The sequence below is a fragment of the Leptopilina heterotoma genome, unplaced genomic scaffold (genome assembly GCF_015476425.1).
Source record: "Leptopilina heterotoma isolate Lh14 unplaced genomic scaffold, ASM1547642v1 Lhet_24, whole genome shotgun sequence".
NCBI lineage: Eukaryota > Metazoa > Arthropoda > Insecta > Hymenoptera > Figitidae > Leptopilina > Leptopilina heterotoma.
Genome location: NW_025110956.1, coordinates 1,770,223 through 1,788,336, shown reverse-complemented (window position 1 = coordinate 1,788,336; position 18,114 = coordinate 1,770,223). Strand labels below are relative to the sequence as shown.

At 23.0% G+C, this 18,114-nt stretch overlaps 1 protein-coding gene across 1 annotated transcript in view; it reads right to left on the bottom strand.

Annotated features, from left to right (window-relative positions):
• Positions 1-18,114, bottom strand: part of LOC122502953 (atrial natriuretic peptide-converting enzyme-like) — a 120,191-nt gene that overhangs the window by 60,995 nt on the left and 41,082 nt on the right. Inside the window, exon 3 of the mRNA XM_043613313.1 lies at positions 7,901-8,084. Coding sequence (XP_043469248.1) covers positions 7,901-8,084 — 184 coding nt within the window. The remainder of the gene's footprint in view (positions 1-7,900; positions 8,085-18,114) is intronic.

Here is an 18,114-nt window from a genome sequence, read left to right as displayed (position 1 = left end):
TCTCTCTCTCTCCTTGCAGTTTGAATGCGAATATATATATTATGCTTTTCCAGATCGACTTCAAAGCGATCGCATTTTCCAACTCGGCGAACTCCAGACTTGGTTATGCCGAGTTCAAGGACCGAAGTAATATAAAGAGGATTCTTGAAATACCGCGAATCCTGATGAGAGCATTGAGCGAGAAAGAGAGAAACAACTCTAAACCTTCTTTTCGACTCACTCAGCTTTTATATATAGAAAGCGTGGGAAAATCGATGGTAACTTTGTCACTTTGAGCTAACAATTCATCTCCGTCATGTTCAAGGTTTTCATTTAATGAAATTTTCCTTCAATCAGAGGTTTTCTCAACTGCATTTATATATAGTCTTGAAATTTTTATTTCTCCAAGAAAATATTTCATTTTCTACAAGGGAAAGAGAGAGAGAGAGAAGGAAAAATGACATGTGGATCAGAAAAACTTATTTCCTCCCATGTCAACTTATTTCTAACAATTTAAGATAAAAATGAATTTCGTTTCAATATTAGCCAAATTCAATTTCAAACCAATCACAGGCTTCGCGCTCATCTACTAAAACCTACTATTTACTACTTTTTTACGTTATACTACTATTTTTTAGATTTCAGCAAATTTCTAGTTTTTTTAGAATTCACTTTAAATTCGTTAATACTAGAAATAAAAAAACTATTGTTAAAAATTTCCATCAAATTATTTAAAACGATTCAATTATTTTCAATATCTAGTATTTTCATCAAATTTCGCAAAAGAATCCAATTATTAAAAAAAAAGAATTCATCCAAAATTCAATTATTTCCATAAACAATAAAATTTCCACAGAAATTCAATTAATTTAGAATAGCATTTTTAAAAACATTTGGAAAAAATCAATTATTTAGCAAAATTTTTATACAATTCTTCTCAATAATTCAATTACTTTCACTAATAATAACATTTTTCATGGTAATTAAATTTTTTAAATAAATTTTTCAAAAAATTCTAAGCAAGAATTCAATTATTTTCTAATACTATTTCAAATTAATTAATCAAAAAATTCAATTATTTTTTTAGAAATAAAGATTTCCAAAAAAATTCAATTATTTAAAATAAAGTTTTCATAATATTTATTATATTCCGAAAAAATTAATTATTTAAAAAAATCTTTATAAAATTCTTCTAAAGAATTCAATTATTTTCAATAAATAACCAAATTTTTTACAGAAATCCAATTCTTTTTAAACATTTTAATCAAATTTTTCGCAATAATTCAATTATTTTCATAAATTATAAAATTCTTCTCAGGAATTCAATTAATTTTTATAAAGTTTTAATAAAATTCTTTGCAACTATTCAATTATTTTCACAAATAATAATTTATATTTAATAATTAATAATAAAAAAAATAATTTATTTTTAAAAATTTAATTTCAATTTCTCGAAAAATAGATTGTTTAAAAAAATGTTTTTTATAAAATTCTTTGAAAGAATAAAATTATGTCGATAAATAACAAAATTATTCCCGAAAATTCAATTATTTTAAAACATTCTAATAAAATCGTTTGCATGAATTCAATTATTTTCAAAAATAACAAAATTTTTTACAGAAATTCAATTATTTTTGAAAGTTTTAATAAAATTCTTTGCAACTATTCAATTATTTTCATAAATAATAAAATTCATCTCAAGATTTCAATTATTTTTAATACAATTTTATAGGGTTTGCTAAAAACATGTAATTATTCTTTTAGATTTTAATAAAATTCTTCCTCAGGATTCAATTATTTACCTACATAAATAATTTTTTGAAAAAATTCAATTATGTCGATAAATAACAATATAATTTCGTAAATAACAATATTCAGCACAAGAATTTAATTATTTTTAAAAGCAATAAAACTCAGTGAAAAATTTCAATTATTTTTTAATATTATTTCAAATTAATATTAATCGAATAATTATTTTCACAATGAACGTTTTTCACAAAAATTCAATAATTTAAAATAAAATTTTTAAAAAATTAATTATTTAAATGTTTATAAAATTCTTATGAAGAATTCAATTATTTTTGAAAATTTTAATAAAAATCTTTGCAACTATTCAATTATTTTCATAAATAATACAATTCATCGAAGGATTTCAATTATTTTTAATACAATTTTACAGAAACTGCTCCAAAAATGTAATTATTCTTAAAAAAAATTGAATTTCGATTCCTCGAAAAAATCAATTATTTAAAAAAATGTTTTTTTTAAATTCTTTGGAAGAATTCAATTATTTACATTAATATTAGAATTTTCACAGGAATTCAATTACTTTTAAATATTTTAATAAAATTTTTGAAAGAAATCAATTATTTTAGTTATAATTTTAATTCAATTTTTTTTAAATAATTCAATTATTCTTTTAGATTTTAATAAAATTCTTCCTAAGAATTCAATTATTTATATAAATAATTCTTCGAAAGAATTCAATTATGTCGAGAAATATCAAAATTATTTCTGAAAATTTAATTATTTTAAGGCATTTCAATAAAATTCTTTGCAAAATTCAATTATTTTTATAAATAACAATATTCATCAAAAGAATTCAATTATTTTTAAATGTAATGGACTTTTTGTTGGATATTCAATTATTTTAAAAATTCTTATAAAATCGTTTGCAAGAATTCAATTATTTTCATAAATAATAAAATGCTTTTAAGGAATTCAATTATTTTCAAAAAAATTTAATAAAATTCCATAGGGGAGACTGGGGCGAAAAGTTAAATTGTGAAAACAGTTAAAATTCATTATCTTTCGAACGAAAATATTTAGAGCATTACAATTTTAACTATAGAAGGATGTTATCACCCTGAATAAATGTCCGGAGTTATGTGACATTCTGCTAATTTTTGTGGTGTCCATATTTAAATTTTTTTTTCACCCTACTTTTGAAAATTTTTTCGTAAAAGAAAATATCAACTTTTAAGTATTTTTTTTGCATTCATTCTCACCGCGATTTTTTTACTTCATTATTTGGGTCCCCTGAAGAGATACCTGAAGGTATTTGCTAAATATCTTTAGTCAGATTTTTTATATTTGTTGTTAAAGCCAAAAACGTACCCTGGGGCGAAAAGTTAAATGTATTTTTACATGTTATTAAAAATTTTTTTTTTATTTTTCGTTTTTTGGGTTTATTTGTTTAAAAATGCTTTATTTGATATTAGGCAAGTATTCTATCAAAAAACAAGACCGCTCACGTGAAAAAAACCAAAAATTTTTTTTTTTTAAAAAAATTTTTTTTTTTAACTTTATAACTGTTCTAAAGCTTTTGTTAAGTAAACAAAGATCTTTTTTATTAACTAAATTACTTGTTTACGTATACTTTAACTTATCTACTACTTAACACCTATCAGAAAATAGTTTTAGTAGGCTAAAAATAGAATTTAACTTTTCGCCCCAGCATGGGGCGAAAAGTTAAAAAAAACAAAATTTTCAAAAAAGGACAAAACATGTATTGTTTGCGAAAATATCAGAAACTTTTTTATTGAAAGTTGTAGGGGACAAGTTGCCCTACAATATTGATGTATAAATATTTGCATCTAAGCGGATTATATTGTCTAAAAAAAATCATTTATGCAAAATTTAACTTTTCGCCTCAGTCTCCCCTACAGACATTCAATTATTGACAAGTTTAATTTTTCGATAGCAACTTTTTTACTTCTTTTTCTTAGTTTGAAAGCTAATTTTTGCTACTTTTTAAAAATTAATTATCGTGTGCTAAGTCTGCAATCAGAAAACTATTTTCTCTAGTCAATCGAATTTCATCTTAAAAATTTGCATGTCCATTTCGGTTCAGTATTCATTTGAAATCCACCTAATTTTAAATAAATTCGCTGTTAATAGGAATTACAAATTCAAATTTTTTTTCATGCAATTCAAACGAAATTCAAATGGATCTGAAGTTGATTAAAATCACATTGACTTTTCAATCATTTTACAATTGGTTCCGAAATTAATTTATTCCAGATTAAGTCAATATTGGTCCGCAAACATTACCTATGCGTTCCTTGAGCACAACTACACTGACAAAAAAAAGATGATGAAGATAATAAGAATTGGATTTCTGCAAAATTTTATTGTTACCAATTTCAGTAAATGTCCAAACTTATAGTGATTGCCTGTGATGCAATTTCACTGATTCATTTTAATTTATAACTTTCATTTCGATTTTTTTTCACTTTGACATTAAATTCCAGTGAAATTGTCACTGTCACTTATTTTCAAAAAAAAATTTAGTGTATTAAGAGTAAAAGTAGAAGACAAAAAGTTAACAAATGAACGCTTTAATTAAGAAATTGTATATTGGTAACCGCTTCATGGGGCATCTTCGTAACAATTTTAATTTAAAATCTTTTTTCAGATTAGATTACTTGATAAAAATTTTCCCTGTACATATTCATCGATTTTTATCTTTCTTGAAATTACTTTTTTAAGTTTTAAGCGGATTAGAAGAAAACGTTTGAAATGAATCGAATTTAGTTGAATCTTATAGAGGTTGTAAATCCTCAGTTTGAATTTCCTCTTAACCTTTTATAAGTTTAATCTTCTTGATAACCAATTTTTGTTGAAATTAAATTTAGGTTCAATTTACAGGCTTCGTTCTCATTTATACTAAAACCTACTATTTACTACTTTTTATATAATTTTCTAGTATTTGGAAACTTTTTTAGATTTCTAACACTAAATGCTCCTTTTTTTCTTTTTTTTAAGAATTTACACTATACTTTTAATTCGCTAATAGTTGAAATAAAAAAACTATTTCCAAAAATTATAATCAAATTCTTTAAAACGATTCCATTATTTTCAAATTAAATCCTATTCGAAATTCTATTATTTTCAATATCTAGTATTTTCATAAAATTTCGTAAAAGAATTCAATTATTTAAAAAAAATAAAATTCATTCAAAATTCAATTATTTTCGTAATTAATAAAATTTCCACAAGAATTCAATTAATTTAAAATAGCATTTTCAAAAATATTTCGAAACAATCAATTATTTAACAAAATTTTTTTACAATTCTTCTCAATAATTCAATTACTTTTACTAATAATAACATTTTTCATAGAAACTCAATTTTTTAAAAAAATGTTTGATAAATTTCTAAGCAAGAATTCAATTATTTTCATATTAATAATAAAACTAATCGAAGAATTTCAATTATTTTTAATACTATCTTAAATTAATTAATCGAAAAATTCAATTATTTTCACAAATAAAGTTTTCACAGAAATTGAATTCTTTTTAAACATTTTAATAAAATTTTTCGCAATAATTCAATTATTTTCATAAATAATAAAATGCTGCTCAGGAATTCAATTATTTTTGAAAATTATAATAAAACTTTTTGCAACTATTCAATTATTTTCATAAAAAATAAAATTCATGGCAGGATTTCCATTATTTTTAATACAATTTTACGGGAATTGCTTAAAAAATGTAATTATTCTTAATAACTTAATTTCAATTCCTCGAAAAAATCAATTATTAAAAAAAATTTCTTTTTAAATTCTTTAGAAGAATTGAATTATTTACAAAAATATTAGAATTTTTCATTGTAATTCAATTATTTTCAAATATTTTAATAAAATTGTTCGAAAGAAATTAATTATTTTAAGTACAATTTTAATTAAATTTTTTTTAAATAATTCAATTATTCTTTTAGATTTTAATAAAATTCTTCCCAAGAATTCAATAAATTGTATACGCAAATAATTTTTCGAAAGAATTCAATTATGTCGATAGATAGCAAAATTATTCCCGAAAATCCAATTATTTTGATGCATTCTAATAAAATTCTTTGCAAAATTCAATTATGTTCATAAATAACAATATTCATTAGAAGAATTCAATTATTTTAAAAATTAATAATTTTTTTCTTGGAAATTCAATTATTTAAAAAAATTCTAATGAAATCGTTTGCAAGAATTCAATTATTCTTTTCATAAATAATAAAATTCTTCTCAGGAATTAAATTATTACTTTCACAAATAACGAAAAATAAATTATTAAAAAAAATGTTTTTTATAAAATTCTTTGGAAAAATTTAATTTTGTCGATAAATAACAAAATTATTCCCCAAAAATTCAATTATTTTGAGGCATTTTAATAAAATTCTTTGCAAAATTCAATTATTTTCATAATTAATAACAATATTCATCAGAAGAATTCAATTATTTTTAAAAGTAATAAATTTTTTCCTGAAAATTCAATTATTTTAAAAAATTCTAATAAAATCGTTTGCATGAATTCAATTATTTTCAAAAATAGCAAAATTTTTTACAGAAATTTAATTCTTTTTAAATATTTTGTTAAAATTTTTTGGAATAATTCAATTATTTTTATAAATAATAAAATTCTTCTCAAGAATTCAATTATTTTTTTAAATTTTAATAAAAATCTCTGCAAATATTCAATTCTTTTCATAAATAATAAAATTCATCATAGGATTTTCATTATTTTTAGACAATTTTATAGGAATTTCTCAAAAAATCAGTCTTTTGATTGATTATAATCTTTTGACGATAATTCAAGTCCTGTAAATAATTCGAAATTCAATAGCTACTTTTTCATGACTTTTTCAGTCTTAAAGCTACTTTTTGCTACTTTTGTAAAATATTATCGAATTCGAAGCCTGAACTTAGATTCCCACTTGCAATTGTTTTAAATTTACCTACACAATTAATTAAGTATTTGATTTAGATAATTGGGAAAAAAATTTACTTTAATTAAAAAATAAAGAAATATGTTATTCAGTCAAGTTGTACCATAATTTTGTACATGTTTTATTTCATAAACACTACTTTTTTGCTTTTTCGTGGAAAAGTATATTTAAAAGCCTAAAATTTTATTTTTTTTATAAAATTGAAAATAGCGATTAAGTTTATAAGTTTAAGCTAAATGTGTCTTTTTATAGGTCAATCGATTCGTTTGGATGCAAGGAATACAATTCTGCAAATCACCTATATTATTATTTCTAATAAAATAGAAGTATTTAAAGAAAAATTGAAATGTTTAGAAAATTAAAAACAGAGATTTAATACAATTAAATTATAGGAACTTTGTATATGATAATATATATCTTCTGTTTAATATAAAATATATTTACTACTTTTCAGTAAAATAAAATTTGAGTCAAAACAAAATTTTTGCTGAAAAATGTATTTTCCAATTTTTGGAAAAGTGATAAAAAAAATTGAATGGATATTTTCGAAATTTTTTATATAATTATTTTTATATATTGATTCTTACAAGAAGCTTAGAAAATTTGAAATAATTCTTTAAAACATTTATGAGATAATTCGACAGCAAGAATTTGTGACACACATAAACAATAGAAGGTTACCCACTTTTTTTACCTCACCAGGAATATTTTTACAAAAAGCAATAATAATTTCGAAACCAGAACGAATTCAAAAAATAAAAAATACACATGTGTCAAGTTACAGTTTCCTGCTACTGTACATACATTCACTTTTATCTTCTGTCTATTAAACCGAGTTGTAATGTCTTTGAAATGTTCATCAAAATATTTTGCGCACTGCAGGTCACATAGATAAATATTACAATAAAAACTATTGCACTGACAAACTAGGGGCAAAAGTTGCGGATTACCACATTATTCTTACAATAAAATTTTAAAACCATTTTATCAGGCACTTAGCCTGATAAAATGGTTTTGAAATTTTAGTGCAAAATGACTTTTTTACATACCACTCTGCTTTATCATATAAAACTTATTTATTCCTGTATGCGAACCAGTGTATATAGAAATAAATAAATAAATAAAAAGTTTTTTGAATAGTTAAATTTCGAAATAGCAACGAAATAATAAATTGAAGAAAATATCTTGTTGAATTACTTACAGCCAAGGTATATAGAAACTCCGGAAAAGAGTAAAAAGAGCAGAAAAGCAGCAAGCACACAGCAACCACAACGATATTGACTTCCCAGCTTCCGGGTAAATCGAATATCACTATCCGATGAAAGTATTGAGCTCGGTGTTCCAGCTCTACTAAACCTTCTTGTGCTGACAGTGCTTATTGACATCTAAAAAGAAAAAGAAAAAGAAAATTTTATTCCACAGTTTGAGCTATTTTCAGTATTTTCTATTTAACAGGTGGAAAATGTTCGTCTAATCTGTAGTCTTCGGAACTTGATTTGCCAATAAATCAGGTATACCTGCGTTATTTATTGTCAGGCTTCGCACTCATCTACTAAAACCCACTATTTACTACTTTTTTTACGTTATGTTATTACTTGAGTACTTTTTTTAGATTTCAGCCACTAAAAGCTACTATTTCTGTTTTTTTTACAATTTCTACCACTTTAAATTTGCAAATACTAGAAATCAAAAAACTATTCTCAAAATTCAATTTTTAAAAAAAATTCTAAGCAAGAATTCAATTATTTTCATAAATAATAAAATTCAATTATTTTTAGACATAAATAAAATTCTTTGCCAAATTCAATTATTTACATATATATAACAATATTCATCAGAAGAATTCAATTATTTTTATAAAAGTAATAATTTCTTCTTGGAAATTCAATTATTTTTTAAAATTCTAATGGAATCGTTAGCAAGAATTCAATTATTTTTATAAATAATAAAACGTTTTTAGAAATTCGATTATTTTTCTAAAAAATTTAATAAAATACTCACATTTTAAGTTCAGCTACTTATGTTTCATTTTTAGGGTTCCGTACACCTACGGTGTAACGGCGGAACCCTATTGGTGAGACTCTTGTGTCCGTAGCTAAATCGTGTCCCCCCCCTAGCGGCTAAACTATTTGACCTAGAGAGCTCAAATTTGGTCCAGATATGTATTTTCACACGTAGATTACAGGAAAAATATAGCGAATGTGATTGGACGTGATGGGCATAGCGTTGTCAAGGAAATAACAAGATTTTTGGCCAAAAATGCATAAAAAGTGACCATTCCCCCCCCTTAACTTCTAAACTATTCGACATGGAGAGCTGAAATTTTGCATGCTGGTGTATTTTTACTCGAATATTACAGGAAAAATATAAAGAACTTGATATGTAATGATGGCCATAGCGTTGTCAAGGAAAAACTAAAAAATTAAAAAAAAAAATTTTGTTTTCCCTAACTTTTACATTATTTGACCTAATGAGCTAAAAATTGGTATCCTAGTGTATTATTACAGTCTGACGACAAAAAATTTATTTAAGAAACTTTTTGAAAAAAAATCAAAAAAAAATTTTTTTTTATTTTTTTTTCAAAAAAAAAAAAATTTTTTAATTTTTTTTAGTTTAAACACGTGGCATTAAATATTTTAAGTATTGTATATCTAATATTGTAAACAATAATAAGCAGAGGAACAAAATTTTCAAAATTATAGTTCCTCTGCTTATTATTGTTTACAATATTAGATATATACAATAATACTTTAATTTTTTTAGTTATTCTTTTTTATCAAATGATTTTAATATATTTTTTTAATTGTTTATTTTAATTCTACCAATTACCGATAAATTTTGCAAGTATTGTTTTAATATTTGTGTACGGAACCCGCCATTGCAGTGCGAGTACAACTCGCACTTGTCCAATTTTTTAATAATATTTAGTAATTTTGCTTAGTGCAATAAAATTAGTATTAAGAGTACTTTGTACGAAAGGGCATAGTCCCGTTTACTACTTAAATAAATAAATAAACATCTGTGTGGTATTTTATTAAATTTTTTATTCAAATTATTGTCAAAATTTTTTATAGAATTCTTTGTAAAATTTAATTATTTTTAAAAACTTTTCGCAATTCAGTGATTTTCAATATCTACTATTTTCATAAAATTTCTAAACAAAATTCAATTATTTAAAAAACTTTTTGTAAAAATCTTTGTAAGAATTCAATTTATTATTGTGATGAATAATAAACATTTCTCAGGAATTCAATTATTTAAATTAGAATTTGCATAAAATTAGTCGAAAGAAATCAATTATATTTAAAATTTTTTATAAAATTCTTATGAAGAATTAAATTATTATTAAAAATATTGAAATTCTTTCATGAATAATAAAATTCGTTGCAGGAATTGTTCATATGGCGGACAAGATTTTCAAAAATTTCTTGAATTTGCTACAATATTTTTACTCTGGGGTTTTTGGGGTCGCCGATTACGAATTTGTTTTCAGACTTTCAAAATTTATAAAATTCAAAATGGCGGTCCATATTAAATTTGCCATTTTGAATTTTTAAAAACTGACATAATAATTAGTAATCAGCGACTCCAAAAACATAGGAAAACGAAGTGTGGTTAAAAATTATTCATTAAATGTTAATGAAATAAATAGTTTGTTACATAACTGTTTTTTAATACACAGTCAGTGTTTATCCTATTGTTTAAAAAAATATGACTACTTTTTGTAATTTATTATTTTTTTAATTGTAGCAACATCCATTCGGAATAGAAAGAAATTTACCGCAAATTAATTAGGATGACTTTTATAAGAATTACATAAAATTTCCTAAGTGGGACATATAATATGTCCCGGAGGCACGAAAGCGTTAAAAATATGCAATTTTTGAAATGTATCACACTAAAGTGTACTAAATGTACACACATACATTTACAGAATATTTAGTTTTAATTTCGGTGCATAAAACGAAACTTGATACAATTTTAAGTTTTCATTTAAAAATTGAAAAGATGACAGGAGAAAAATCTTTGCACATGAACTTTCATTTAAAAAGAGGTCTTCTGCAGCTGAAACAAAATTCAGAATCATTTTTCCTTACTTGCTTTTTAGTTATAATTAAGGCATATGAGGTTCTGAATTAGTAATTTTCTACTAATGAAAGAATGCGGATTTGTTTTATTAATTGAATTAGTCAAAACTGATACTAGTTCAATTATAAAAAACGAATCCGCACTCTTTTATTAGTTGGAAACTAATAATAATTCAGAAAATTAAAGAGTATATTTCCTCGCTTTCCTCTTTAAAAAATATGTACATAAATTTTCATTTCTTTTAAGTTAAAAAAAATTTCTATTTTTTGTAAATTTTGGAGTTTAAACATTTCTTTTTATACAAGGCAACAATATTCCAATGGGCAGTAAGATGTCTCAAAGATAAAACCCAAATAAAACTGTTTGAATTTCTGTCGATTTGTATTATTTTTAGAATGAATTTCACTAACTCAAAAATATATTTTTCTATTTTTTATTATATTTTAGGTACATTGAATGTTATCAAATTTGCTCTGGAAGTAATATTTTTTAATAACAAATTTTACTTTTTTACACAACTTTTTTAAAATTTTACACCAGGCCAGTACAATTTGTTAGTATAAAATTATTTGTGTAAATTTTAATATTTCTGAGGTAATTTTTGTTTAATTTTTATAAAGAAATGTTCTTCTTTTAATGGTAAATTTTACTAATTTTGAAAGAAATTTGACCAAATTCGAAGTAAAGTTCACTAATATTTACTGACATTTACTTCGGATATAGTACCCAAAATTCATAGAATTTTAAAATAAAAGTAGCATTACAATAATAGGGTAAGTGCGGGTATAGTCGGACAGTACTAGTAGTCGGACACTTTCGTGTTTTTTGGCAAATAAATAATAATGCATTGTGATAATTACTTTAGAAAGTATACTAGACGAATGTGTGAAGTTTATATTTTATTAAAATAGTGTTATTTTCGAAAATAATTAAACAAGAAATATTTTATTTAATGTTTTAAAAATCATGGTGTCCGACTATAGATACAACCATTTTCAAGTAGCGCGATGAGTGGCACAAAGTTTTGTTGATAATTAATCATAAATATTAAAACGTATAGGGTCTAAATATTATAATAATAACTTCTAATATGCTTTAATTCCATTTTCCAGCAGATAGCAATTAAAAAATTATCTTTTTCACTTTATAAATTCAAAATATCTGACAGATGTCCGACTATAGAAACAAGGGGAAAAAGTGTCCGACTACTAAAGCATTCGTAATTTTTTATTAAAATGTTTATATTTTATTAAATACTCAACTATTTGTAACAAATTTATATGATTTTTAATCCTGAAGAACTCCTTTAATTAATAATGTGCTTATAAACACAGTAGATATTTGCTATTTCAAGAAAAAAACCATAATTTAAGATTGTATCCTTAAGTGTCCGACTACTAGTGCATTTACCCTATTTCTTTCTTAATTTGAATAATCCCTTTTTTTAAATTTGAATCTTCTTTTATGAAATTAAAATCTCCTTTCTTTCTCTAATGTTATATGAGAAAATTACTGTAATCCCTATGATGTGATATCGTGCAAAAAAATTTTTTTAGTTAGACTTCTTTTACATTTTAATGAATTTTAACTGCAACAGGGTTATCATATGACAAATATATGTAAAGTAAGAAGATTTTACCCAGAGTAAGAGAAAAATATAAAAAATTTTTTTACTTTTATACTTAAATAATTGAATTCTCGTAGAATTTTTTAAAAAGAATTGTTTTTAAGAAAAATTTCAGTTGAAATTCCGGAAAATAACTATTAATCAATCTTTTACGTCTGAAAAATATTAATTATAGATGAAGGGAAATAAACGAAAACATTCGGACAAATAGTTTTTAAAAAATTAGTTTACTCCAACGTATCGAAATCTAACCGATTTCCTCTTCAGGGAGTCAAAAAAAAATAAATAAAAATACATTCGTCAGCAAGTAAAGCTTAAAAACAAATTTAAAATAATTATATAATTACAAGAGTTAAAATAGAAATTTTTAGATATTAAACTTTAAGAGGTTTTTAAATTGAAATCTTTGAAAATTTCAATTCCTGTAGAAGTTTTATATTTAAATATTTATTTTAAACAATTCTTAATTTATTATTTTCGTAAAAAACTATTCAAGTTTTAAATAAGAATTTTATTTTTTTATTTTTATTTTTAAATTCTGAAAAATAATTGAATTTTGTAAGAATTAATTAATTAATTTAATTGAAATAAATTTTATATTACAAAGTATTTCATTATTTAACTATAAACATTTATTTTTAACCCATTAACGACCGCCAGAACAGAAAATTTACCTTGACTTTGAAGCTACTGTTTTATATGAAAAAAATTTTTTTTTTAATTTCAAAAAACCACCGAGTAACAAATTTCAAGTGAATCCGATATATTTTTGAAAAAATCGTCAGCCATATTGGACTCGCCATTTTGAATTTCAAAAAAGTTAATCAAAACCATGTTTTTGAAGAATTCTGACTAAAAATTTGGAAAACAATTTAATTTTACAAAAATTTGGATTTAATGTTATCATCAGGATAAGAAATATTGTTGAATTGAATACTTGTTGAATTTTCATAAAAAATTTATAAAATTTTGAACAAAGTATAAAAGTGCAAGAGTATACAAAATATATTTGTATTAAACAGTAGTTTTTCGTAGCTTTGAGCCATAAAATTGGCAAAGGATGAAAGAGAAAAGGAATCAAGCTCGATTTAATGCTCAAAAAGAATCTTTCGTTTCTCCTTTATCGCTCAGTTTCTCTTTGGAGAGAGAGACATTTGTCAAGCACGCTCAAAGACCAAAGAGAGCGACTTCTCGTCAGAACACGATTCCATTAAATATCTCGACAATCCACTGACTTCCGTCTCTCTTATAATAATTTTCTGTTTTAAAATCTCACTTCTTTTTTTCATGCGCTATTCGTGAAACATAAAACTCCTGTTATTATGAATTAAATCCTCTTGCAATATTTGTGAGTTTAACGCAAAAGTTCATTATATTATCGCATTTTCTTTAACCTTTCAATATAATTACAATGCAATTCAAGTAAAAGTTAAAATTCTTATCTAAAAATGAATGCATGTTAAATTAAATATTAAATGAAGAAAAAGGAGTAAATTTTTTATTAGCCCGTTTCTTTTTAATACTCCGTGAATTCTTGCTGTTTACGGAGATTGCTTCATAAAGTTTTGCATGCAAAGCAAAGCGATTAGTTTATTGAAATATGGACTTTTTTGTAATTAGAACTCAATGAATAAAAGTCATTAACTAATTCCATAAGGTGGATACTTCATTATAGTTTTTGAAGCTTTTCAATTATTACAAAACATTTAAATATTGGATTCAGTATTAAAATATTGAAAACTTGATTTTTCTGAAAATATATATAATGTTTGCCATTGTCGATGGTTTATTTTTTATACAGAAAAGTCATAAATACATAATGCGTCTACGAGACAAAATATTACATAAATATTTATTTTCTTGTAAATGATAAAGTGCGGTTGAAGTTTGTGTCGTACGTTTTTTAATTTTAATATGAAAAACGAAAAATTATAATATTTGTAGGAAGTACAAATTATGAAATAATATTGAACAACAAAACTCTGCTTGTAGACCTCAAGGAATATCGTGACTGGAAAGTGAATTAATAGTTTCATAAATACTTTCGACATCTGGAAGATATTATACTGAAAACTGCATAATCACTAAATATATATCAGCACCAATATTGCAATCTTATGAAAAGTCCAATATAAACTATTGTAGGTATATCGATCACTAATAATAAATTAAGAAATAAATAAAATATATAATAAATAACATAAATAATAAATATTAATAATATAAATAAATAAAAATCCGTCTCTTTTCTTTAAAGGAACTTTCTGATATCATCTTGAAAGATCAAGTTGTTAAAATTATTCATGAATGGTTCATCATATTCTCAAACTTCAAAACAAATTACAATTATTTTTTTATAGCAAAAAATAATTAAAAAATTTTACTAAAAGCATAAAAGCAAAATACAACCGGGGCCAAGCGATACAACTTTAATGTTAATTATGAGTGTATTACATTTTAGTATGTTCATTTAAAACGCAGTGCATTCTCAAAGAGATCAAAGTAACACATGAATATTAAATATTCAAATAATAAAAAGCAAAAAATCACAAGTTTAAAAAACGTTTACATTCAATTTCAAAAACAAAAATAATAAAAGTTACGTTTTTCAAAATTTTCAATTTTTAAATCTTTTATAAAGTTGGATAAAATTGCAGCAGAATGATCAATAGAAATTAGTTTTAATATTTTTGATAGTTATGGGGGAAAAACGATTTATTAAAAATTAAAATAAATAAAGAAAACAATAAAATGATTCGGTAGAAGTATCTCTATACGATGCCAAAGAAACCTAAAAACTAATGAAGGAATATAAAAATAATTTGATAAAATTCATCCAAAATTCAATTATTTAATCATAAATAAAGAAATTCCCACAGGAATTCAATAATTAATGTAGAATAGCATTTTTAAAAAAATTTTGAAAAAATCAATTATTTAACAACATTTTTATGCAATTCTTCACAATAATTCAATTACTTTCACTAATAATAATATTTTTCACAAAAATTCAATTACTTTTTAACATTTTAATAAATTTTTTCGCAATAATTCAATTATTTAAAAAAAAAACAAAATTCTTCTCAGGAATTCAATTATTTTTGAAAATTTTAATAAAATTCTTTGCAATTATTCAATTATTTTCAAAAAAATAAAGTATTCATCGCAGGATTTTAATTACTTTTAATACAATTTGACGGGAATTACTTAAAGAATGTAATTATTCTTCAAAATTTAATTTCCATTCCTCAAAAAAATTAATTATTTAAAAAAATGATTTTTTTGCAAATTTTTTGAAAGAATTGAATTATCAACAAAATATCAGAATTTTTCACAGGAATTCAATTATTTTCAAATATTTTAATAAAATAGTTCGAAAGAAATCAATTATTTTAAAATACAATATTAATAAATTTTTTTAAAAATAATTCAATTAGTTTTTTAGATTTTAATAAAATTCTTCACAAGAATTCAATTATTTACATAAATAATTCTTCAAAAGAATTCATTTATGTCGATAAATAACAAAATTATTCCCAAAAATTCAATTATTTTGAAAATTTTAATAAAATTCTTTGCAACTATTCTATTATTTTCATAAAAAATAAAGCTTATCGCACGATTTCAATTATTTTTGATACTATTTTAAATTAATTAAATTCGAAAAATGTATTTATTCTTAAAAGTTTAATTTGAATTCCTCGAAAAAATCAAATATTTAAAAAAAGTTTTATTAAAATTCTTTGGAAATATTTAATTATTTACAACAATACTAGAATATTTCACAGGAATTCAATTATTTTCAAATATTTTAATAAAAGTGTTCGAAAGGAATCTATTATTTTAAATACAATTTTAATAATATTTTTTTTAAATAATTCAATTATTCTTTTACATTTTAATAAAATTCTTTCCATAAATTCAATTATGTCAATAATAACAAAATTATTACCGATAATTGAATTATTTTGAGAGATTTTAATAGAATTCTTTGCAAAATTCAATTATTTTTATAAATAACGACATTGATCATAAGAATTCAATTATTTTTAAAAGTAATAAATTTCTGCAAGGAAATTCTATTATTTTAAAAAATTCTAATAAAATCATTTGGAAGAATATTATACCTATATTATTTTCAAAAATAACAAAATTTTTCACAGAAATTCAATTATTTTTAAATATAATATATTTCGAGAGGGAATCATATTTAACGCTATACCTTCAGTTGTCAATTTTGTTGCATTGGATCTTGAGATAGCATTATCTTGAATTGAAAAGAATGAAATAAAATTGTCTCGCATTAATTTGTGAGTTAACTTCATCTTGCATTTGTTTTTGAGATATATTTATACTGAACTGACGTTTGAAATAATATTATCTCGTCAGGAGGCGTCGATATATAATAAAATTCTTTGCAACCTATTCAATTATTATCAAAAGTTTAAAAATTCATCGCAGGATTTCAATTATTTTTAAAATACAATTTTACAGAAACTGCTCCAAAAATGCAATTATTTTTAAAAATTTAATTTCGATTCCACGAAAAAAACAATTATTTAAAAAAATGTTTTAAAAAAATTAAAAAAAAAAAAAATTTTTTAAATTAAAAAAAAATTGTTTTTTTTCAATTATGTTTATAAATGACAAAATTATTTTCGAAAATAATAAATAAAAATAATAAAATAATATAATAAATAAAATAAAAATTTTTCAATACCTACTTTTTTACTACTTTTTTTAGTTCGAAAGCTACTTTTTGATACTGTTTTAAAATTAATTATCGAGTGCGAAGTCAGATTAGATAGTGACATTGGATTTGTAACCAAAGACCCTAATAATCTCGGAGTAACAAATTTGAAGCGATATTAATTTTTTTTAATTTCTGATTTCTTACCCTTTATAACAAAAAGGGGTCCCATTAATTTTTGCAAGTGCGACATCTTTTCTAAGAATTTATTAGTGAGTATTTTTAAAAAATTGTTGGCGCCTCTAATAATGGTGGAAATACATATTTGATCAATTTGGCGCGCCTTCTACAATAGATTCTACAAAAAAAGTAACATTCCCGGAAATAGTGACATCATTCAATATTGATGAAATGGAAGAAGTTATCGACAGAGAAAGAAAACATCTATGTATCCTGTTGCAAACTATATCTTATAAAGACAACGGAGAATAAATGTTGAGTGTTATACTATATTATCTGATCGAATTGGACACATAAATGCCGTTTTCGACAAATCATCTCAGCGCAGACAAACAAATCTATTACAAAATTTTTGCCGATTTGTACGAAATGTATCAAGTGCTAATAGTGCTAATAACAAAAAGGGATGTTTTCTTCAAGAATATTAAAATATTGCATGTCTTCATGTCTTCACCTCTGATCGCTACCATTTTCACGCATCCACGCATACAGAACTGTACTTGATACTCATGACTTAATATATTTTTGCCCACAAAGAAATCTACATGTAAATACTTATATATACAATCTAACACAAAAGTCTACGCCCTCTTTGAAATGTTACGCTTGGCTCACGCTCTGAAGAGCACGGAAGAATCATACCTTTCTTCAGTCATTAAAAAGTACAATCCTCTTTTCCAAAAGGTCATTTTCAAACTCCTTTCAATTCCAGAAATAATCATTTCTTTCGAAGAAGACGACTTTTATGACTAATAAATCTTGTAATCCT